General features: G+C 40.8%; 1 protein-coding gene and 1 long non-coding RNA gene across 2 annotated transcripts; one reads left to right on the plus strand and one right to left on the minus strand.

Moving 5' to 3' along the window:
- Positions 1-596: 596 nt before the first annotated feature.
- LOC135572431 (uncharacterized) lies at positions 597-10,642 on the minus strand. The gene is made up of 2 exons (XR_010464292.1): positions 10,061-10,642; positions 597-4,622 (listed from the first exon to the last, which is right to left on the minus strand). It is a non-coding gene; the product is annotated as an uncharacterized LOC135572431 (long non-coding RNA).
- A 4,445-nt stretch (positions 10,643-15,087) lies between these two features.
- LOC115131321 (chloride channel CLIC-like protein 1) lies at positions 15,088-25,646 on the plus strand. The gene is given in 10 exon segments (XM_029662937.2): positions 15,088-15,665; positions 15,858-15,965; positions 16,074-16,184; positions 16,380-16,604; positions 20,464-20,604; positions 21,162-21,261; positions 21,581-21,678; positions 22,108-22,254; positions 22,467-22,615; positions 22,617-25,646. Coding segments are annotated over 10 exon segments (1,860 nt in total). The 5' UTR covers positions 15,088-15,494; the 3' UTR covers positions 23,227-25,646.
- Positions 25,647-25,856: the final 210 nt, after the last annotated feature.

Raw genomic sequence — 25,856 nt, forward strand, 5'->3', positions numbered from 1 at the left:
GGAGGGAGAACATTGTTTTTAATACTCTCTAAAAAGACTTCAAATAGGAAGGGAGCTACTTGTTCAGAAAATAATTTGTAATCTTCTGATGTAATTCCTTCAACACCTGGTGATTTATTGTTCTTTAGATGTTTGATAGACTCTATAATTTCTTCAACTTTGATGGGTTCATCACACTGTTTAGATTCTATATCACTGATAGAGTGAACATTATTCAGTGAGTTAAAAAACATATCTGTGGATTCCTGACAGTACGTAGAGCTATACAATTTTCTGTAAAAATCGCTACAGTATTTAGCGATACATTTTTAGCGATACATTTTTGGTCATCTGTAATAACACCATCAATGTTTAACTTATGGATAGTGTTATTTTTAGAGTGAAATTTCTCAAGACTATTAATTCTGTTCTCCCTCCTCAATCAATTTTTTCCTAGATCTAATAAAGGCTCCTTCTGCTTTTAATGTATATATATTATCCAGTTTATTTTATAACTCAATTAGTTCCATCTTCTCCTCCCCCGAGAGGTCGGCTGGTGTTGATGATGGGATATGTAGATAGGGCGAGCCGGTCAAGGATCGATTCGGACAAGGTGGTAAATTGTATGACAAGCGACAGTTTATTCAGAGTAAAGATATCTGGTACAACGTATACGGGCTCATTCATTTGGCTCACAAGGAACCAGCAGAAAGAAGCCCCGATAACAGATTGCAAGCATGTTATGTACAGTAAAGAAAGTGGGTTGAGTCTGGAAGTCCCGGTCTTTTGGTTGGCCACAGTTGAGGTGTTGTCTTCTTGGATTGGTCCTGTTGAGCCGTCCGTCGTTCCTCCGGGTCTCGTCGTGTCGTTCTCAGTCACACAATGTTCGGCTAGGAAGGAGATTGTGTGTGTGCTTGTGTCTGCAAGTCAAGGCTGTGTCTCTTCCTCCCAATGTGTGGGTGTATGTCTTATCTGTGTGTCCTCGGCAGTTAGTGTGTGTAATGTGTGTGTGCTGTGTGTGTTTTACTGTGAAAATACGTTGTCTCAGTTATAGCAATGTGATAGCAGTAAGCTGGTCATTTGCATAAGAAATAGCACTTCCTTACAAATCCCTCTCTTCACATCTCCCCAGAGACGTGACACAACCTAACTAGATCCAGACACAAAAAGAAAACTTTTCCCAGAAGGAAAGGTTTTGTGATTCCCTCTCTTCACATCTCCTAAGAGATGTGACATAAACTAGGCAAGTCAGGCGGAATGGTCCACATGCCCCCTCTTCCCAATTCAGAAGAGGCACGACATAGAATGGAGAAGCTCAAAAAGCAGTAAAAGCAACGGGATCCCCCTCCTCATATTCGGGTTCCGTATCCCCTAAAAGGGGGTACATCTGGGAAGGGCTTGTTGGGTCAATGGCTTTAGTTATAACTCTAGTAGTGAGTGAGCGAATACACGGAATGCAACAGCAGCCGCACAACACTAAAATGGCTGCAAAAACTGAAAGATGGGTCTCATGCTCCATACCGTTATCTCGCACCTGGCTCCTGTTATCTAACAAAAGACCGCTTGTTCTCGCAACCCCACGCTCTGAATGTGCCCTCCCTTCTGTATTTTTCCAGCATGAGAAAGTCCCCTGGCCCTGACACTTTTAACAATGTTTCAAGTCAGCTATGTTGCAAAACACTTACATACATCAACACAAGCCAACAGCAGATAATATTCAATCATATATATGGTAATGGCTATAATGTAAAACACAAGATCCAACGATCCCTCTTTTTCACACCCCTAAGGGTGTGAACAAAAATTCAGCAATGAATCATATAACAGTTACAAAGTTTAAAATACCTTCATGTCCTCCATTCGATCCCACTATGTACTAGATTGGCTACCAGCCACCTAGGAACTTTACAACCCTCATATCAAAAGAGAACAACAGCTCATTCAAAAACAGAACAAAAGAAAATGGTGTGAAATTTAAGTCCCCCTTTTGACACCCGCTAGGGTGTCACTCATTATCCTTTATTTTAGCAGTCCCAACATAGTAATATGTTAATAGCATTTCATGAAAATAATAAAAAGTTTATTATTAATAAAACAGAAAAACAGAAAAGAAAAAATCAACCAAGAAAAATAGAAAAAATGGACAAGTGATATATGCTTTTGTTTCCCCCTTTTGTCACCCACAAGGGTGTCACTTATCAAAAACAGGATAAAACTTTATTGTTTATTGACATGTAAGATATAGGATACAACTTTGGTCATGGAAAACAGAGTAAAGCAGAGCAAAGCATTATTATAAACCATCTGGTCCTCTCAGCTACTCCTATCCTGTACCAGGTGGGCTCCTTGCCACCCAGGGACTCTAAACCTTCACAACAGGGAGAACAAACATACTGGAAAGAAAACCTATCATAAAAATGTATAACAAGGAACTGTGGTGGTGTAAAATGTATTCTACTACCTCACCCACAGCATACCATGTGTCATCCTCAGTCAGTCCCATCCTCCCCTGAAAGCATGCTTCCGTATCAGCATCTCCAACTGGAGCATCAAGCAAAGGCATCATGCCTGAAGCCTTCACCACATCTGTAACAGACTTCTTAAAACACGGTATGATGCAAGCAGCACATCACATCAATAACAAATAATACAAGAATTAGGGTCAGAAATCCAGTAACCACCATACCAGTGTACTTACCAAACCAGGCTCCCAACTCATTTGAACAGTCAGACTCCTCCACCCCCGCCATGGACCTCATCTTAGCAGGTAGTGCATCAAGCCCATTAAGGGCCTTAGATATACTACCATCTGGACTGGTATTATTAGGAATATACGTGCAACATTGTTTACCGAACATCTTGCAGACGCCCCCCTGACTGGCAAGAAGCATATCCAAGGCAAGTCTATTCTGTCTGGAAACCCCAGATGTGGCCTCAAGCTGTTCAGACATACCAGTGAGTGCATCACGGGAGTAATTCACAAAACGCTGTTGATTATAGTAGATATAATTAATCCATGCAGTCTGTCTAGCATCCACTATGGCTGGACCCATAATAGGTAGTAAGTGCCAGAGTCCATCATTCCTACCCAAGGCCTGAAACTCATGAGGAACCCCCACTGGCACTCCCAACAGGTTAGTGTGTATGTCAACTACATCCTCTGTCCATGGAGCACTACGTCTATGTCTCCCATGGGATGGAATGTTTTCAGGTCCCCTGGATACAGAACCCAACAGCTGTTCAGCAGTAACATCAACAATGGTCAGTGGAATTATCAAACTGGTCAGACCACACGTACCTTGCCATTCTCCTCTAAGAATGGGTCTCAGCACTCTTTTGGCTCCACACATCCACCACACATCAGCCAGACCACTAGTTTGGTTTAGGCCTGTAACTGGCCAAGTGGAATTAATGGTTATGTTACTACTGCAATCAGCTTCAGGCAATCTCCCATAATCAATGCCATTACCTGTACCCGTGATGCAACTGTAATTGCCCCCATATGCCTTAACACCCCAAGAGGCCCGATGAGGAGGTACTGCAGGAAACACAAGGCTCAAAGAGGAACAGAGGGTTGAATTGGGCTTAACCTGGTAAAAACTTCTCAGAATACACAACCACCCCTCTCCTTCTCCTACAGCAAATGGGTGTGTAGCCAGAACAGGTCTAGCATGACTACAAATAATGCAGTCCTTTCTTCTCAGGGTTTTAGCTGTGTACCTCATAAGACAGCCACAAATTGTCCCTACCATCAAAACCAGTCTCAGTGCCTAATTGATCAATAGCCGAATAGTCCCTAACATTAATTACCTGAATGGTATTTTTAACACAGTGGTGGTAGGTGGCAGGTTCGGTCCAGGGGTGGTAGAGGAGTGTGTCTGGCTCTGGTTCGTCTGGGACCTCTGGTTTTGGCAGCACCTTAATAAAAAACACACCCATCATGTCTGTCCTCGTCCTTTGTAGTCCGAGGGTGTAAGTGCCTGCATCAGAGAGCTTAATAGTTTTGATGGTTAGTAGGATTTCATCACCTTTACAAAGTTCAACAGTGCTCCCAGGTTTTCCCATATCATGGAAAACCTATCCACCTTTGTGGGATCCCCTATGCTATAAGGATACCCTCTTCTCCAATCCTAGAACTGTCCGAAGTCGGTTATCATGTAATCTCTACTCTAACTTCCTGTCTACCCAGATCTAGGGATCTCTTATGCTTATTTTGGAACAAAATCCTCATCGTCTAAACCATGGGTCAAATTACCACTCTCCGCATACTCAAGTAGGACGTGCTGTATCAGGAATATGTCACCCACGATAAGACAGCTCAGACGAACAGCTTCCATTTGAAGCCCCACCCTTTCCCCAAGAACACATCACTTAGCAAGAGCCAGACACATCTTCACTTCTATGAACAAAAACAGGGGTGACAGGACAGGGAGGGTTACTTCATTCGAGAGATGGCCCCCGGAATTCTGTTAATTCCAGTTCTCCTCCCGAACACTGTTTATTGTTCGACAGTGCCAATGTGTCTTACCCTCCCGCCGTGCGATATGAATCTGGGTAGCTCTTTCAGCTAGCTGTCACCAGGAATCTTTGCTATGGTCCCCAAGCCTCTGGGACTGGATTGAGTGACTTCACCTGTAGTTCACCTGTAATGCATAAAATCGTGGACATACAGGCTTGGTTAACAAACAATTTCTCATATGTTTTATCTGATTATATCTTTAACTTCTATGCCCATTTGTTAGCTACATTTTTTTTTTTAATTATTAGTTTCTTATCCAATAGGCCCCATCCTATCCTAGACCACAATTTACCCATCCCCCTTTTGATACCTGGCTCTGCCCAGGTAACAACCTTACCTACTCTAAATAATGACTTAGGTAAGATTAGTATATTATCCTTCTGTTCTGACATTATCATGTAGGAGCCTCAGCCTGCAATCCCCTCTGCGGGCCTTTGATTGTTCCCCATAATGAAAACAGATTCTAATGTTAGTATACCTTAACCTCCTGTTTAATTTCAGTGGTGTTATCTGAACAATCAAACCAAAATCAATAACCGGGAAGTACTTGTGTCAATTAATTAAAAGAACAAAATAAATCTACCTTATTTCTCAGCACTTGGTTAGAACACCACTCCCGTCTTACATCGACCACACCCGTCGCCCCGTACCTAGTGTATACCCCGTACCTTATCTATTACTCAGTGGCTCAATTAATGTTTAACGTAAGTATGTTCAGATGTTGATTATGTAATTCTACAATATTAGTATAGTTCAAACCTCATAATATAAATCTACACACAGAATTTTACGTTAATAGAGTTTAACACCTTTTCCAACAGTCATGCACACCCCCTCAATATTCTATGATATTACTCTCATCAGCAAGCCTGCGACTTTTTCAACATTCTCACCGGTACCGGCTCCAACTGAAATACCTAATGTACCACACTCGCTTGGTCCCCGACCTCATTCATACCGATATTAGTCCCCGACTGAATATCAAGCGTATTTCATGCACACGATTTGAGTCTCACAAATCTTCATTTACGCCAGTAAACTTCCATTTACACCATACACACACAAATCTTCATTCTCCCCAGCAAGCAGACCAGTAGGAGATGCAATGGCCCCGCCTTCTGTCCATTCTCTGTACAGCTTCTCACCCCGTCTCCTCCACTCCTTGCCCTCTCTGCCTTCATTTAATTCTAGAGTGGACTTCAGCGTTTTCAACACCTTTTCTATTTCCAACGACATTTTATGTACACTACAATACTGTCAACAACCTATGCCTTTACTAAAACCCAAGTGGTACCCTTTCCCTACGGCTAAATCGGCCCCCAATTAGGTCTAAAGTAAGAACTCAATTATGCACTGTGGGTCCCCTAAGGTATTAAGAAGCCTAGTGTCCCCCGGATTATCACCTTTTCTTCACTACCCCATGTACTTCACACACACCTATGCTTTGTTAGGACCTTAGAGAGACCCTTTCCCGAAGGCTAAATCGGTCTCAAGTCCGAGTAATCAATTTAAATATCCGTCATTCACACTTGGCCCTGCCTAATACATCACGTTCGCATCATATGGCTTTCTATTCGCACTTTGGTGATCACTCGTTACCCACCACTCATACATGTAGTCCCAGACTATCCAGTCACACTTTTATAATCAACTAGAATGAATCATACATGTAGTCCCAGACTATCCATTCAAGATTTGGTGGTCACCCGTTACCCACCACTCATACATGTAGTCCCAGACTATCCAGTCACACTTTTATAATCAACTAGAATGAATCATACATGTAGTCCCAGACTATCCATTCAAGATTTGGTGATCACTCGTTACCCACCACTCATACATGTAGTCCCAGACTATCCAGTCACACTTTTATAATCAACTAGAATGAATCATACATGTAGTCCCAGACTATCCATTCAAGATTTGGTGGTCACCCGTTACCCACCATTCATACATGTAGTAAGTGTTCTCTGTTACCACCTACCAGCCAGGCATACTAGTACATCCCATACACAATGCACCATTAAGTATGGTTGATCAATAATAAAATTGCAGTTGCCAATGGAGATATTACTTTCTCAACTATTTTCCAATCTCACACATCATAATAGTTTAAATTTAGTAACTTACATCAAACAGGTATCTCACAAAACTAAATTTGGATAACTCCAATGTGCAGAACTTTAGTTTTTCACAACAGGTGTCTGCTTACCCTTTTTAGTTGACCGGTCAGGATTTGTGAGACACACCGTCCGACGACAGTACTGGCCAATCGGCTGGCACACCAATGTCCAGCGATGTCCCCTCTCAAACCTTCTTTATAGACTTCCACTGTTCTTTTCCCCCTGACCTATCCTCTGTCGGACCGGCCGCTACCGGGTTTAAGGATAAATTCTCTCAATAGTATGGTAAATTAGCCCTATCCCCTACTGTTCTCTGACAGACCGGCCGCTACCGGGTTTAATGGATAGGTTTACACAATAGAAACACAAATTAAGACTATCCCCTACTGTACTCAGACAGACCGTCCGCTACCGGTTTTAATGGATAGATTTACACAATAGAAATACAAATTAAATCTATCCCCTACTGTACTCAGACAGACCGGCCGCTACCGGTTTTAATGGATAGATTTACACAATAGAAATACAAATTAAATCTATCCCCTACTGTACTCAGACAGACCGGCCGCTACCAGTTTTAATGGATAGATTTACACAATAGAAATACAAATTAAATCTATCCCCTACTGTTCTCAGACAGACCGGCCGCTACCGGTTTTAATGGAGTTATAGCAATGTGATAGCAGTAAGCTGGTCATTTGCATAAGAAATAGCACTTCCTTACACTGGGGACCTCTGAGAAAGGGAAGTTATCTTAATGATCACCTTTTCCTCCTCAGCTCTTCTGGTCTTAGCAAGATTACTACCATATTTCCTAAGGTATTTGGACACCTCAAATGTAAAGAGCTCCCAGTTCTTGCAATAAGATTTTTCTTCACAAGCCCTTTCCCAAAAGTGTGAGAGCAGATCTTTAACCTCAAATGTAATTATATCATTATTTAATAATGAGCTATTTAGCTTCCAGTAGGATGCTCTACCAAGGTTAGTATAAGGGGTAAATATTTTGATATCAATGTAAACAGCCCTATGGTCTGTGAGGGGAGTAGTACAAATATGTGTAGTAACACACTCACTATCAATACATTTGGATATAAGCCAAAAATCTATTCTGGATTGTCTGTAAACTGTTTTGTTACTCCAAGTGAATGATTTGTCAGCTGGAAACCTCTCTCTCCATATATCAGTAAGATCAAACTTTTCCATAAAAAGTATTAAACCCAAATTCTGATTGGTTGGTCTACCTGGGGGCCATCTATCAGTTGAATTATCTATAGTAATGTTAAAGTCCCCTCCTATCAATAATAACAATTTGGGAAATGTAGATAACCAATGAAGTATATGTTTCTCTATAGATGCAAGCAACTCATCATTCTCATGTTTGGTGTTGTACCCGTAGAAGTTTACAATAATGAGTGTAATGTCATTGTAACTGATCACAAGACAAATAAAGTGACCAAAGGGGTCACATTCTGAGTGTAGAATATTACCACCAAAGGTATTTTTCATTGTAGTGACACCAGCAGAGCGTTCAGATCCATGGGAGAGCCCAATATCGTTGCCCCACTGTGACCTCCAGAAGTTGGCATCAGCTGAAATTGAGTGACTCTTGAAAAAAGCAAAAACCTGTTCGAAATTGTTTAGCAAATAAAAATAAGGCCTTGCGCTTCACATTGTTTCGTAACCCCCTAGCATTAAGAGATAATATAGACAAAGACAAAACAACAAAGATTATAGAAAAGTATAAACTGTAGTAGGATGAGTCAAAGACGTAGGAGCAGTGAACGTAAACGATAAGGAACTGAGATCTGCACCATTTAAGTCAATTTAAAGTGAAAATAGCTTATTCCATAACCTTTGATCTAGACGTTATCCGGCATTGAAATTCAACTCAACTGAAAATTATGTTCAAGACCAAAGCAGGGGTTCTTGTCGTAAGAGAGACTAAAGATCCTCTTCAGTGTAATCAGGAACTATTCTGAGAATTAAAATAACAAATAATAATTTTAATAAAAGGGTACCTACTATTTTAAGTGCATATGAAAACTGATCATTAAAAAAATGAATAAAAAATGTTTTACATATACACGTTCCTAAGACCTTTTTTGGAAAAAGTACTAATAACTAAATAGAACAATAACCGTGTAAAGTCAGAGCAGACCTGTATGCCCTTTAAAACAGTATCTTAGTTACTGTATACATAAAATAAATACAGCTTTCAATCTTCTTCGTAAGTTTGTAAACAAAATAGGTCTTCTGATCATACAAGAATAAACTAATAAATTGAAATACCTGAGTATTCCTGAAAAAGAGTCACCTGATGCTTGTTAGATAAACAACATAAGGAAAATGAGAATACCATGGCTGAAACCATCAACCTGTTCCTTCTAGTGAGATTTTAGGGAGGAATATGGATTTGATGAAGCCTCGTCCTCCGACGAAGTAAGCAGCCTTTCCCTCATTTCATGCTATCTTGATCGTTGGCCACAACTTGTTCCTTCTTTCTATGTACTCCGGGCTGAGATGCTGAGTGACGTTTTACGTTGTCACATCAGAGTGTACCTTAAATATCCCTTGCCCAAGCGAGGGAGAGTGATGATCGGAGAGGCAACATCCTTGGTAGAAATCTTGAAATTGAGCTTAAAAACAAAGCTATTAATGTAAAAGACTATGGTCCAAACATTTAAAGACACAACCTATCCCCTCAGCCCTCAAATTAAGTGGACACTTCTGATGACTTCTGATAGAAATAAGCAGAAACATTTTTATGTAATTAATTTCATTATTCTTTTGGCCAAATTTCATATACACAAATGTAAATTTACAAACAGAAAACCACATTTTCATACCCTATAAAAATAAATTGAACTGTATTTTAAGACGGTTAAATGCTCTACTAACAAAAAAGCTGTTAGAATTGTAAGTATATGCATGTCCCTTAAGGTCCTTGTGTAATTGTAATGTGATATTGTACCCCCTAGCTCGATTGTCTATTGTTTGTAATCTATGTATGCTTGTGTTCCCTCATGTGCTTTATGTATTGATTTGATATAAAAATAATAATAATTTAAAAACAGGGAGGAAGGAATTATTTTTAAATGGACCACCCTTGGGCGGAAATTCGTCACTCGTTCATCCCGCTATGATTGTGTTTTCAGCCACCGGTAGCTTGTTGCTGCTTTATATGCGCTACAGTCAATTATGAGGTCTACTTATATTAAATATATAATTCTTAATATACGTCTACTGTATGATAGCTAGAAAAATAATGAACTATTTAACGTTAGCCTGCCTAGCTGGAACTTCTGAAGAAGGAAAATGTTTTATCTACAATTTCCAAAAGATAACCAAACAAAAACGTATTTACTTTTTACGAGACGTGTTTGTGCTGTCGTGCATTAGTAGCACAATTTATAACTTATTTGCATTCGTTTATACTTACACTTGTATGTTGACTTCTCCATTGATGTTTTTTTGCTGACTTTTCTTAGCGGATGTACAATCGTTGCGAATTGAATTATGGGGAGTTTCAGGCCACGGAGTGAACATAATTGTACACTTGCAAAGCTGACTAACGACTAACAACGAGGGCCGAGGGGCTTACATTGAAAACTTCCCTTGCTTTGCTAATCATTTGGACTGTCCTCCTAGATGGCGATTACGCCAAGGGCATAGGGCGAGGGAAAGTGGACGAGGGTGTGTCTTTTTAAGTGTGTGGAACGCAACCCTAGTAATCTAACATAGCTACCTGACAGGAGTGCTAGCTAGCTACAATTACCGATAGCTGGCTAGCTGGTTTTATAGTTTGGTCATTTATTCCAATAAATTTCAGAATTCCCCAAAATATGTTTCTGAATTTAGCAACGTTTTTATAGGCTCCTCACTACGCGACTAAACCAATTTGCCAATGCTAAAATCAATGTCTTTATATATATTTTTCGGACATGCTGAAAATGCAGCCTTGTTGATAAAATGTCACCCTTTGCGACCAACAGTTTGACATGTGACAACAGTTTGCATTGAATTGTGGGTCATATCAACCTCGCAAGTGGCCAAGGTTCTTCACTTTTTTCCTCCCTTATAGACAACACGGAAGAGTGTTTTTTTTTTATTAGTCAATTTACATTTATGAATATGAAACTTTGCCATTAGCACAATTAGATGTATGAGGTAAAATGCTAGCACATTAATTAAAAAAAATATATATATTTTGTTTTTATTAACAACAAATCAATAGAGAAAGTCACTGAGGGAACACAAGTTTATATAGATCATAAACAATGGACAATCGAGCTAGGGGGTACAATATCACATTACAATTACACAAGGACCTTAAGGGACATACATACACTTTCAATTCTAACAGCTTTTTTTGTTAGTAGAGTATTTAACTGTCTTAAAATACAGTTCAATTTATTGTAGGGTAAGAAAATTTGTTATTTTTGTTTGTAAATTTACATTTGTGTATATGAAATTTGGCCAAAAGAATAATGAAATTAATTACATAAAAATGTTTCCGCTTATTTCTATCGTATGTAAATAATCCAAGCAGTACATCCTTCCACAATAGTGTAAAATCTTCATAAATGTGTTAAATTATAAATCTACTGATGTCTTGCCACAGTTTTCTTCCAAGAATACAATGCCAAAAAAGACGCAACACTGTTTCTGGGTGGTCATTACAAAAGGAGCAATTTGAGTTGGTTTTCCTTAAACTTCTTCATATAGTGGTTGGCAGGATAATATTTATGAATAATTTTAAAGGAAACTCCCTTAATTTTGTTAACAAGTAGGTATGTGCCAAGTTTCTTCACTTGCTAAATCGAGGGCCGAGGGGTCAACGTTTGTGAATTTGACCTCGAATTTAAGATGACAATCAAACTGCGGCCGTTTTCAACTGGGATTCACCCGAGGGAAAGTGGTTAGCATTAGGGCTAAGGGGGTAAAAAAATAACCTGTTTGGACTGTATCCCCTTTCCCTTCCCTCTTATTTCTATTGCGTTGAAAAAAAGTACTTATACTTAACAAAAATTTAAAGGGTTGGACCTATGTTTCATGAGCTGAAATAAAAGATCCTAGAAATGTTCCATAGCCACAAAAAGCTTATTTCTCTCAAATGTTGTGCACAAATTTGTTTTCATCCCTGTTAGTGAGCATTTCTCATTTGCCAAGATAATCCAGCCGCCTGACAGGTGTGGCATATCAAGAAACGGATTAAACCGCATGATCATTACACAGGTGCACCTTGTGCTGTCTCATGTTTTGACTGCACGACTGTCCACCAGAGCTGTTGCCAGATCATTTAATGTTTAATTCTCTACCATAAGCCACCTCCAACGTAGTTTTAGAGAATTTGGCAGTACGTGATTTCCTTATATGAACAGTAAAATCGTTTAAATTGTTGCATGTTGTGTTTATATTTTTTAGTATATGTTATTTTCTAATTAATCCAGTGTATATTCATTTAGTTAACTATTCAACTTTACCTCCAATTTGTGTTGAAATTAGAGCATATGTGCCTGCAATTCTACATCACAAGCTTTAACCGTGGCAGCTTCATCCTGTAGTGCCATCGTTTTCTTTATTCCATAACCTGAATCGCGGAAGATTTTAAGCTTGAGTAAGTGTTCCGGACCAAGGCGATTGGATGCGCAGACAGTACAGGCAGTTCTTTCTCCGCTGATCAAAGTTTATGACCTCAATTGTCAAGCAGCACGGCAACTTGTAGTGCTGTTTTCGACACATAATTGTCAACAAATTAATTTGCTGTCACTGTTGCCTACTACTTAATGAGGTAAAATTGGAATATAATGTGGATATTCGGTTTTTGCTTTTCTTCTTCGGTGGCGTTTATCAGCGGTTGACATCCAACGTTATGGTGCATTACTGCCACCTACTGTACTAGAGTGTGGACCAAAGATGAATAAACTAAATCCTACCTGTATGCCCCTTTGTTCATAAAAAATATAACAAAATATTTGAGACTATACCTAATGACGTTCTACTCAATGTACTCTTTAAACTAATTTCCTGTATCCCCTTCTCCCTCATACTAGATTTCTGCCTCTCTCTTTTGTGCTGCTACCATGTTGTTGTGTTGGTACCTTCCTGTTGTCGCCTTTTTTATGTTGTCGTCTTAGGTCTCTCTTTATGTAGTGTTGTGTTCTCTCTTGTTGTTGTGTGTGTTTTGTAATTTTATTTATACTGTATTTAAAAAATAAAAATAAATCACAGGCCCCCGTCCCCACAGGAGGCCTTTTGCCTTTTGGTAGGCCGTCATTGTAAATATGAATTTGTTCTTAACTGACTTGCCAAGTTAAATAAAGGCTAAATAAATAAAAATTCCCTCTGATTCTGCCCAAACTGTAGCAATACATGCTCCATGATCTCTGATCTCTGTTTCCTGGCAATAATCACACTTTCCTGTTGGATGTTTTCCTATCACATTTAAGGTTTTATTCAACCGGCTGTGTCCCACCCTTAATCTTGTAAATATAGCCTCCTCTGTACAATGCTCTTCTGTCCCTTCCTGCCGTCCTCCCCTCCTGACTTTCCTCTGTACTTGAAATAAATGCCAGCCTTTAGTATCTCTATTCCACTTCTCCTGCCATCTCTGCACCATCACTGTCCATATCAGGCTTTTTGCCTCTGCCTTGCTCATTGAAACTACAACATCAAATCCCCACTACTAAGTGCTTGTTTAGCCAGTACATCAACTACCTCATTCCCCTCCAACCCCACATGGGCTGGGACCCAAGTAAATCTTCTCTGTATACCCATCTGTCTCATCCTGCCATGGGTTTGTAGCACCTCATAAAGCAGGTCTTGTCTGCTACGTGACCTAAAGGACTGGAGACTCATCCACACTGCACATGAATCAGAGCAAATAACTACTCTGTCTGGCTTGACTTCCTCTACCCACTGCAAGGCCAACAGTATGGCCATCAACTCTGCCGTATATACAGCCAGATGATCTGTAATACGTGTCCTGACTGCCACCCCACATTTCTGCACTACAAATGCTGACCAAGTACGTCCTGTCCTTGGAACTGTATCCAGATGTGTCTTAAATCAATCAGATGGATCAACACCCTCCCCACATTTCTGTAGTCTCTCCAACACTTCTAGATCACCTACTAGAGACGGGAGTAGCCATGGATGTGGATTGGTTTTCTCTCGTCAATAGCTATTGAATCAAACATGCCATGACTATGAATATGGTATATCCTGAATCAGGGGTTGATGGAGAACTATCCACACCTTAAAAAATAAAATTAAAAAATAGATTGCGGATTTTTGCCCATCCTCTGATTCAAAATATATAATTTCCATAGGCACATTTTGTCTAAGTGTCATTGAAGATCAAAAGCCGAAGGAAAAACACCCACAAAATTTCAACAAGAAAAGCAGTGGATTTTTGTCCATCCTGCCCCGAGTCAGAATATATCATTTTTGTAGTCATGGCATACTTTGTATAAGAGCTATTGAGGATTGAAAGCCAAAATCTGTGTGGGTGCCCATGCAACTTGGGATCCGAAGTGCCCTGTGAGAGAGAAACATGTTGAGATTGCCAGAGTTCAAGTGGGGCAGAACATTTCCTGTGCTGAGACAGTGAAGAGAGAAGAGGATAGCCCACGGGTGAGTGTGTCGACTGGGAGGACCCCGGTGAGTAGGCCACGAGAGAGAGCGAGGATGAGTTTTAGTAAGGTTGGATTATTTGTGTTTATAGCCATGGTGATAAACTGCACTGTACTGATGGAGCAGAAATCACAGAAGTGTGGTAGTTGCAGCAGCAGAGAAATATTTGGGTGTGAGACATTTTAGTGCAGAAGATCTATAGGAAGTTTTGAGACAAAGGGTTCCATTTTACGAAGGTCTTGGATTGTTTAGGGGCAAAGTAGTGGGGTGGGTGGTGGGTTTTTGGGGACAGTCAGTGGGTGACTTGCTTTTTGAGCTCCTGTTCCTTTTATACAATATTAACTGAAAAGTATTGTGGAGCTCCTGCACCTAAATGTGGAGCGGCAGGTAGCCTAGTGGTTAGAGCGTAACCAAAAGGTTCCTATATCGAATAGAGCTGACAAGGTCAAAATCTGTCGTTCTGCCCCTGAACAAGGCAGTTAACCCACTGTTCCCAGGTAGGCCGTCATTGTAAATAATAATTTATTCTTAACTGACTTGCCTAGTTAAAATTTTTTTTTTTTTTTCACCTTTATTAAAATATAATAAATAAAAATAAAGTTTAAATAAAAAATGTAAACAGTACCAGCACCCACAAAGGGGTACAGCCACCTATTTCAGTCCAAGTCAAGCACTGGGGATAGTGTATCTGTGCAGGTTTAGATGGTGACGCAATTACATTTCTTTCCCTTCACATTTTTTTGTTGTTGCAAAATGTGCAATACGCACTCCGACCTGCGAATGGCATTAATAAGCAACACGTCGTCATAGTCTAACTGAAAGCTACACGAAGAAGAATCTCAGGCAAACTGTGTTCAAAAGTTGGTAGTCCTGTGCGTTAGAAAATAGTACGGATTGTCAGTTGCTAGCCTATTCTACGTTTAGTACATTATCCATATAGTATATTATTTATGGTAAATTCTATGCTAGTCTGTTACCTAGTTGTTATTTAATTTTCCCGTTGTTGATTTGATAGCAGCTAGCTACAGGAACTATGTATAGTTTGTGTAGCTAGCCTAACGTTAGCTAACGTAAATGTTGTTCAGTTACACCGGCTCAGAAGAATATGCAGCTATGTTGTCATTGATGTTTATTGCTCTGTTGGGTTTATTTAGGGTGTCTGTTTCTGGTTTAAAAGCCCCTAGGTCTCTGTAGTTGGTTAGCTAGCTATTCCATTGGCTAACGTTAGACATTTTAACATGAAGACGTCAACAAGTGCGGTCGTGATGCACATATTCACTGTTGCTGTATGCAGCCTATTGCTGGTTGCTCAAGGGCAGATGGACGACGACGAATGGCTTGATCCGCATGATATGTTGAACTACGATGCAAGCTCAAAGACCATGAGAAAGCCTGCTCAGCCTGCTGAGGTACAGTACAAAGCAGCTGTGCAATGCATGTTTCCGTGACATGAGTTAATCATTCTATTACTTTGGTGTTTTCATTTTTCATATTATAGCAACTATATGAAACAAAATCATGAAATGTGAAAATACAGCAAACACTGTCTTGTCTCGTGATATTAATGTAATTGGATAACTAAATGAAAGTAATCTTCACAGCTGAACAATTACCCTAATGTACCCACCAAAAGAAGGGAATACAGCCAGGATTTGGATAAAATGGAAGTAAGGGAGTGCAACAACAAAGTGGAAGGGTTACAAAGAGAGGTTAGTGTTGGAAACGGATTTTCAACATCAAACATTATTTTGGACAACATCTCAAATGCTTATTCATTAAACGGTGGCAAAGTCACTTTTCTGTTGTTTTTTTTTAAGATTGGAGAGTACAAGAAGAAGATTACACAGGTTGCACAGCAGCCGTCAAGCAACCCAGTGTTCAAGCGATTCCTCACCAAGCTTCTGAAGGAGATTGAAAAAGTTGGCCTGGTACGTTTTGGCATTCTCTCAACTCATATGAACGCTGACAATAAATGCATCTTATTCTCTTTATGTAAAACAATTCCCCACTGTGTATTATCCACCTTCTTAAATGTATGTTACCACCTTGGAATGTAGTATGCTTTCTCTATGCTAAGTGCATATACGTTTGTTGTACTATTCCTTTCCCATTCCTTCCACCAGCCCACCGATCTCAAGAACGATATCCACTACGACGCCAAAGTGAAACTGTCTCGGCAAGCGGTGACGGAGATCCGGAAGCTTCTGGAGGGAATGGACACCTGGAGAACGGGGGCTCTGGACAATGCCCTCAGTCAGATCCTGGTGGATCTCAAACCACATGACTACGAGGCCTGGAGATGGCACTTTGAGGACACCTTTGGTGTGGAGATCGACACAGTCATGAAGGTGAGAATGCGTAGCAGAGCTAGGGTTTTGATGCTGAAAACTAAATGGATTTATAATTGCACAGACCACGTTTTATGTGGTTTGCCTAAAGCAGGGATGGGCAACTCCAGTTTCAGGGCCGGAGTGGTGTCATTATTTTCCCCCATCCCTGGCAAACAAAGCTGGTTTTAAACCAATTGCATTCAAAACTGAAGATCATGATTAGTTGATTATTGGAGCAGGGTGTGATAGCTTGGGCTGGGGCAAAAGTGACACCAATCAGGTCCCAGCGGACTTGAGTTGCCCATCCCTGGCCTAAAGGAATTGATTAGACCGTTTGTAAAGTAGGCTACACAGGCATTGAGGATGAAATTTTTAAAAATTAAAACGTGTTTTAACGTGAGGAAATGTCTTTTGACGTTCATACAAGCGAAGACGATAGGCTGGGAGGCAACAGGATATACAAACAAAAGGTCTTTACTTGATCTACTCAATTTGACTCTAGTACGCAATGACTGACTGAGAAGCGCATAAAGCTAAATGGCACATTTGTGTTAATCATTAGTAGAAATAAACCACTACGATTCAGAGCAGTAATTTAAACTCAATTCAAGACAAATGAGACCGAACTGACACTACTCGTTGGCATTACAGCGGCAGGAATATTTATCATTGACGTTACACTGCCTTCAGAAATGTCAAAATGTGTTCCAGCCTGAATTTTAAAATGTATTCAACTGAGCTTATTTCTCATTGGCCTAAATTCAATACCCCATATTGTCAAAGTGGAATTATGTTTTTAGACATTTTTACAAATGAATAAAAAATGAGAACCTGATATGTCTAAGTATTCAAACCCTTTGAGGCAAGCCTAAATATGTTCAGGAGTAAAAATGTGCTTAAGTCACATAAATTGGACTCATTCTGTGCGCATTAATGGTGTTTAACATGATTTTTGAATGACTAACTCTTCTGTTTCCCACACATACAATTATATGTAAGGTCCCTCAGTCGAGCAGTGAATTTCAACCACAAACACCAGCGAGGTTTTGCAATCATGGCATAAAATTTATACCTGGCAAATGCGGGTAGATTAAAGTATTGGCGGGTAAGACTGTCTATTTCACCATACACATTGGCTGTGTATTTCTGGTGTTTTGTTTCATTACTAATAATTGCACAAAGAAATACGACTCATATATCCCATACTGCCTGGAGAGCTGCACGCTCTGAGTGAAGTGCTGATAGATTCAGCATGGTAAAGTTTTTAATTACACTTTGGATGGTGTATCAATACACCCAGTCAGTACAAAGATACAGGCGTCCTTAACTCAGTTGCCGGTGAGGAAGGAAACCACTGTGATTTCACTGTGGCCAATGGTGACTTTAACTAGTTTAATGGCTGTGATGGCAGAAACTGAGGATGGATCAACATTGTAGTTATGCCACAATACTAACCTAACTGACAGAGTGAAAAGGAAGACAGTACAGAATAAAAATATTCTAAAACATGCATCCTGTTTGCAACAAGGCACTAAAGTAAAACTGCAAAAAATGTGGCAAAGCAATTCACTTTTTCTACTGAATACAAAGTGTTATGTTTGAGGCAAATACTGTACAACACATTACTGAGTACCACTCTTCATATTTTCAAGCATAGTGCTGGCTGCATCATGTTATGGGTATGCTTGTAATTGTTAAGGACTGGGGAGCACAGGCAAAATCCAAGAGGAAATGCTGGTTCAGTCTGCTTTCCACCAGATACTGGGAGATGAATTCACCTTTCAGCAGGACAATAACCTGAAACACAAGGCCTAATCTACACTGGACTTGCTTACCAAGAAAGACATTGAATGTTCCTGAGTGGCCGAGTTACAGTTTTGACTTAAATCTGCTTGAAAATCTATGGCATAACTTGAAAATGGGAAACCAATTTGACGGTGCTTGAAGACATTTGAAAATAATAATGGGCAAGTATTGTACAATCCAAGTGTGCAAAGCTCTTAGACTTACCCAGAAATCTGTAATTGCTGCCAAAGGTGTTAAAAAAAACACAACACCTGTATTGTCTCAGGGTTGTGAATACTTACAGCACCAGTCAAGTTTGGACACACCTACTCATTCAGGGGTTTTTCTTTATTTTTTTACTATTTTCTACATTGTAGAATAATAGTGAAGACATCAACCTATGAAATAACACATGGAATCATGTAGTAACTAAAAAAGTGTTAAATAAATCTAAATATATTTAAAATTCTTCAAATAGCCACCCTTTGCCTTGGCAGAGTTGCACACTCTTGGCATTCTCTAAACCAGTTTCACCTGGAATGCTTTTCCAACAGTCTTCCCACATGCTGAGCTGGCTGCTTTTCCTTCACTCTGCGGTCAAACTCATCCCAAACCATCTCAATTGGGTTGAGGTCGGGTTATTTGTGGAGGCCAGGTAATCTGATGCAGCACTGCAGCACTCCATCACTCTCCTTCTTGGTCAAATAGCCCTTACACAGCCTGTTGAAAAACAAATGATAGTCCCACTAATCACAAACCAGATGGGATGGCGTATTGCTCAAGAATGGGATACCTAGTCAGTTGTACAACTGAAATGTGTCGACCCCTTTGAATCGGAGAGGTGTGGGTGCCTGCCTTAATCAACATCCACTTCTTCGGCGCCTGGTGAACAGTGGGTTAACTGCCTTGCTCAGGGGCAGAACGACATATTTTTACCTTGTCAGCTCGGGGATTTAATCCAGCAACCTTTCAGTTACTGGCCCAACGCTCTAACCACTAGGCTAGCTGTGGTAGCCATGCTGGTTAAGTATGCTTTAAATTCTAAATAAATTACAGACCGTGTCACCATCACACCACCTCCATGCTCCACTCTGGGAACCACACATGCGGAGATCATCAGTTCACCTATTGGGCGTCTCACAAAGACACGGCAGTTGGAACCAAACATTTGGACTCATCAGACCAAATGTCCATTCCCTGTGTTTCTTGGCCCAAACAAGTCTCTTCTTATTGGTGCCCTTTAGTGGTTTCTTTGCAGCAATTTGACCATGAAGGCAAGACTCACACAGTCTCTGAACAGTTGATGTCGAGATGTCTGTTACTTGAACTCTGAAGCATTTATTTGGGCTGCAATTTCAGAGGCTGGTAACTCGAATTAACTTATCCTCTGCAGCACAGGTAACTGCGGGTCTTCCTTTCCAGTGGAGGTCCTAATGAGAGCCAGTTTCATCATAGTGCTTGATGGTTTTTGAGACGGCACTTTCAAAGTTCTTGAAATTGAAAGCCATTGACTGACCTTCATGTCATAATGATGGACTGTCGTTTCTCTTTGCTTATTTGAGCTGTTATTTCCATAATATGGACTTTGGTCTTTTACCAGATAGGGGTGTCTTCTGTATACCACCCCTACCTTGTCTCAAACGCATTAAGAAGGAAAGAAATTCCACAAATGACCAAGGCACACCTGTTAATTGAAATGCTTTCAGGGTGACTACCTCATGAAGCTTGCTGAGAGAATGCAAAGCTGTCATCAAGGCAAAGAGTGGCTACTTTGAATATATGTTAAATATATTTTGATAACACTTTTGGTCACGACATGATTCCATTCGTTATTTAATTGTATTGATGTCTGGACTATTATTCTACAATGTAAAAAAATAAAAACCCTGGAATGAGTAGGTGTCAACTTTTGACTGGTATGTCTGTTAGATATTTAATTTTCAGTCAAACATTTTTCTAAAAACATGTTTTCAGTTTGTCATTGTGTAGATGGGTGAGAATCTATTTGAATTCAGGCTGTAACACAGTAAAATGTTGAAGTGGTGTGAATAATTTCTGAAGGTACTGTATTTAAAGGGCATCTCTCTCCCAGGTGTCTGTGTTGGTCTTAATCATAGTGGTCATCATCTGCAGTGAGCTGTGGTCTACAGTCTCCTGGTTTGTCCAGTTCAAGAGAATCTTTGCCATCTGCTTCTTCATCAGTCTGGTCTGGAATTGGTTCTATCTCTACAAGGTAAATTAACACACACACATTTCCACATGCTAATTACCCCTTACTGTCTGACTAAAGTTCAGTAGTAAATTAATATAATTATCTGAAAGAATAGGTGCAAAGCTCTAACTGCCAGTGGCCATTCTGGCATCCTTCATTGTAGGGTTTTCCTGACTCAGGATTGGTTCATGTTCTGAGGGTAAAAGTGTAGGCTAAACACTACAATATTCTTTCAGGTCTCTGCAAATAATGTTTTTTTTTTTGGGGGGGGGGGGGGGTTATAGCACAGTTATTTCAGGTATTTTTAAATGCCGTCTCTATTCTTCAAAACTCAGTCAACTGAATTAAGGAACACTACCAAGGAATATCTTGAGAGAAACCACATTTCTTGCCAGGAGAGCTCGACTGTGACTGGTTAGTTGTGATTGGGAGATGAGGGATTAAAGCAGGCGTAGTACTGGGGTTTTAACTGTGTGTGTGGTCCTGGGGGTGGCGGCACTACTGCTAGACCAGCCTCCAGCACACGAATGACACCATGTTAATCCACCATACGTTACTGGACTTTCTCGACCTGTCAGATTGCGTTTGCCGAGCACCAAAACAAAATGGTGAAGATGGAGGGCGTTGACGCAAAATGCACTGGGAGGAAGAAAATTGACTGGTGGGATAACTTGAAGGGTGAGATGTAAAAATAACACGTGAGCATGGCATCACACCTTTCCACAGGGGGATCAGATTTGCATCATCTCAGAAATATAAGTGAAGCTACATTTTATTGAATGCATCATACTTTCGTAATCATTGGTGCATGACTATACAATAAAGTACACATGACTTCTCACTCGTTTCTGGCAAATAATATAATGCCGTTTTTAAGAAAATAGCTTAATACACATGGTCTTATACATCTTGACAATTTTGTTGCATTAAGTTTACTGCACATCGGTTTGTTGTCGTGAAGCCTACTGTAGTGTACTCCTCTCTGCCTGTACCACAGATTGGTACAGAGGTGCCATGACTCTCCAAGACGATCCCTGTAAGATGTACTACGAAGTCCTCATGGTCAACCCCATCCTTCTCGTACCACCAACTAAGGTAACCTATTTTTGGTGACCTGGGAAAGTCCATTTCCATTTAGCCAATTCAGGAAGTAAACTGACATTCCACTTCAAGTTTTCAGTCTACTTCCAGAAATGACTGCATTGAAATAGAATTGACCTAACCCTGTTGACGGCTAACCTATTCAACAGGCCAGGACTGCGGGATCGTCACCATACCTTACTCTTGTCACTCAATTAATCATTTGAGTATCCTCAAATGTAAATATTGCCATGTTCACTTATTAAAACTTTGTCTATTTAACAATGCAATATCAATCTAATTCAGTGTCTGACTGCAGTGTGGGTTTTATTAACTTGAGCTACAAATGGAATTGACCCCAACCCTGTTGACAACTAGCTTTTAGCCTATTTCCTGGACCTGTAGGATGCAGTGTGATAATGCATCATCTCTCTGTCTCTGAAGGCTATCACTATGACCATCACCACCTTCTTCACGGAGCCTCTGAAGCACATTGGTCAGGGGATCAGCGAGTTCCTACGAGCCCTCCTCAAGGACCTACCGGTCACCTTGCAGATCCCTGTGCTAGTCACCATCGTGCTCTCCATCCTGGTAAGGACACGCGCACACGCAAAGAAACACTGTCACAAGGTCTGGGGTCAATTCTATTTCAATTCTGTCAAATCAGGAAGTGAATTGGTGGTAAATTCTTGAACAAGTATTTCTATTTACTTCCTGTGCTGAAATGGAATTGATCCTGACTCACCCAGCAGTCATACTAACTGGTTCCTGCCTGTCCCTGAAGCAGTAAATGTTTTCCTCAGGTTTTCATGTATGGCAGCGCTCAGGCCGCTATCCAGCATGGCATCACCAGACCGCTGCGTGTCGGTGGGCCCAGGGATCCCTCTCCCCCAGCCTTGGATCAGCCCATGCCTGAGGCCCGTCTGAGAGGGACAGACCACAACCCACAGGCAGGGGGACGCCCCTCAATACTCCCCTCTCCCGCTTAGACGCCGACTAGGACCAGCCGCCAACCAGGACAGGACCTATGTCGGCCAGAGGAGCCCCCCCCCCAGGCCGCAAAAGGAACCGACCAGGAGGTACGTGGAGACCCTGAGGAACACCGACTGGCGGTACAGCGAGGACAAGATTATCTCAGAGTGTTGGGACGATTTCACTGATGCAGAGGATACCAACCCGCTAACGGTAGAGGGTAATACCAACATTCAGGCAGATATGCAAGAAGAACCAGTTGAAGTTGGATCCACAACAGAAGGCAATGACTCGCAAGAAGCTAAACCCTCTCCAGTGAAAGCTAAAGCCAAACCAGATGAGGACGTGGCATCTGACTCTAAAGGGGCAGCTGATAGCATGGCTGAGCACCAGGCTGAGTATACTGGAGGTCGCGCCAGCCCAGTGCATGCAACTCCAGCAAGTGGTCTCGGGCACGAGCAACATGACAAATTCTTGAAACACGAACCAGAGAGTAATTTTACGCTTCAGACCCACCCTGCTAACGCAGCCAGTGTAGCAGGTTTCATTGACAACAATGAGAGCGTGTCAGTCGCTGCTCAGCTTAAGTAGCACATCCAGTGTAGCAGGTCTGTTAGGCCAATACATAGGCTTCATTCTAAGCGGTATGCTAATGGATATTGGAAACTGTTTCTGGGTACAGTCAGTAAGCCCCCTGTCCTTGTATGTTAAAATGCTTACCACAGCATTTTACATGGGATGATTCAGATTCTACATAAATTGGTAAATAGTACCTTCTCTTAAATCAGCTAATTCAGTGTTTTTAAATTTGTTATTCCTGTTTTCTTTTTGCTGTCTCTCACGTTGTTCTTGCTTTTGTTTGTGTGCCTGGTCAATGTGCATGTACTGTCGACACAACACCCTATGTTTATGAATGACGTATGTATGTTGTGCAATAATCCTGTCACTATTTTGTGGCAACTCGCCATCTCTTCTGAAATTATGTGAATTATGTTGTGTGTTTAGGGCTCGACATTAACATTTTATAGATTTGAGTTCACATCACCATATCAAACAGTTTCCCTGATCAGAATAGAATCAGTGGTGTCTGGATGGAATGTATTGCTGTTCTCCCAATATCGGAGCAGGATTGCACTGATAGGCAGAGCGATCTTTCAATCATCCCTGGTTGCGAGATCCGTGTTTAGCCACACGTGCACATTTGTTGATATTCCTTGCTAATTAGTGAGTTATTTGCACAGTTCTAGCAAACAGGCTTCATATGGTAATGAAAATCATGTAAAAGTCATGGTTGGTGCATCGGCTGCATGTATGCGAGTGGGCCGGGAGAGGGAGACATTGCAGCATGTAGGCCTAGCCTGTAAAATAAAGACGAGACAGCCAATTCAACACATCTTGTAGCCTGGCTAGTTAACTACAGTGCATTCGGAAAGTATTCAAATCCCTTTCCTTTTCCCCCACATTGTTACATTACAGTCTGTAACGTAATGAATTCATTGTTTTCTTCAAGCTACACCAATACCCCATAGTGACAAAGCTGAAATAACTTATGTAAAGTATTCAGACGCTTTGCTATGATACTCAACATTAAGCTCAGGTGCATCCTTGAGATGTCCACCTGTTGTAAATTCAATTGATTGGACATGATTTTGAAAGGCACACCTGTCTATATAAGGTCCCACAGTTGATAGTGCATGCGAAAACCAAGCCATGAGGTTGAAGGAATTGTTCGTAAAGCCCTGAGACAGGATTGTGTCGAGGCACAGATCTGCGGAAAGGTACCAAAAAATGTCTGCAGCATCGAAGGTCCCCCAGAACACTGTGGCCATCATTCTTAAATGGAAGAAGTTTGGAACTACCAACACTCTTCCTAGAGCTGGTCATCTGGCAAACTGAACCATCGGGGGAGAAGGGCTTTGGTCAGGGACGTGACCAAGAACTCAATGGTCACTCTGACAGAGCGCTAGAGTTCCTCTGTGGAGATGGGAGAACCTTCCAGAAGGACAACCATCTCTGCAGCACTCTACCAATCAGGCCTTTATGGTGGAGTGGCCAGACGGAAGCCACTTCTGAATAAAAGGCACAGGACAGCCCGCTTGGAGTTTGCCAGAAGGCACCTAAAGACTCTCAGAACATGAGGACTCTGACCATGAGAAACAAGATTCTCTGCTCTGATGAAAACCAAGATTACGGTATTGCCAGCCTAGACTATTTGAAAATAACCTCTGATTCGCTATGCATTGATACTCCAAAATGTAAATTCTTAAACTGTGTGCTCATGTTTGTTTGTGTGCTCATGTTGCGTGCCTGTTGTCATGATGTGCCCTGGGGGGAGGATCACCCCCCCCCCCCCCCCCTCCAGTATTATGGCTTTACGACAGGTAAGACACATGGTAGAAACTGCCATGCAGTATTGAGGGAGAGAGTCTATCAGAAAAGAGCTTCTCTTAGTTTAAAACTCCTAATCCCAAAATGAGAGAACTAAACAATATTTCTACTTTTGAGAATGTGGGAATGGTCCGTGGACAGTCATGTTGAGTGCGTTTAATTTGGTACGTGCGCATAGACATTACGTCGTCATCATGGAACCGCCCTTTTCTACTCCAGAGTATAAAACCACCCGTGATGAAATGTACATTTCATGCCAAATCATTTAGACAATATGTATATTGCCGATTCATTTTGGAAACTATGGTTCGTGCAGATATCCAAGAGTTTGCGACATTCTGTAATGAGAACTGATGAGGTAATAATAAATTCATTATCTGATCAAATAGTCTTAAAATATCTGAAGAGTTTTATATTGGGAAAATTATAACTTTAATCTCAACATTTTCCATGGTGCCCCGACTTCCTAGTTAATGAATGTTTACATGATTAGTTTAATCACGTAATTAAACCTAGAGAACTGATTTGATATGTCTTCACATTTAATGATAGGTAAGACACGACACTGTCTTTGTTTGCTGAAATCCATACTCTTTTTATAAAATAAAATCATATACAATTACCGACTGTTTCCTTGTTGAGATTCAATTGGCACATGCATTTGCACTGAGTTGCAATCTTAGAGCAACAGCGATGAAGACCCAGTCAGTGATTTGTATTTGATTAACTCTAGTCTGTACTTAATTCTTTGGAGGAGTTGAGGTACTAGGCAAATCACAATACAGTACACTACAGTATCAACTGGCTGAATCCGACATTGGATACCTGATGCC

Source organism: Oncorhynchus nerka, linkage group LG7 (assembly GCF_034236695.1).
Source record: "Oncorhynchus nerka isolate Pitt River linkage group LG7, Oner_Uvic_2.0, whole genome shotgun sequence".
In the NCBI taxonomy this organism is placed as follows: Eukaryota; Metazoa; Chordata; class Actinopteri; order Salmoniformes; family Salmonidae; genus Oncorhynchus; species Oncorhynchus nerka.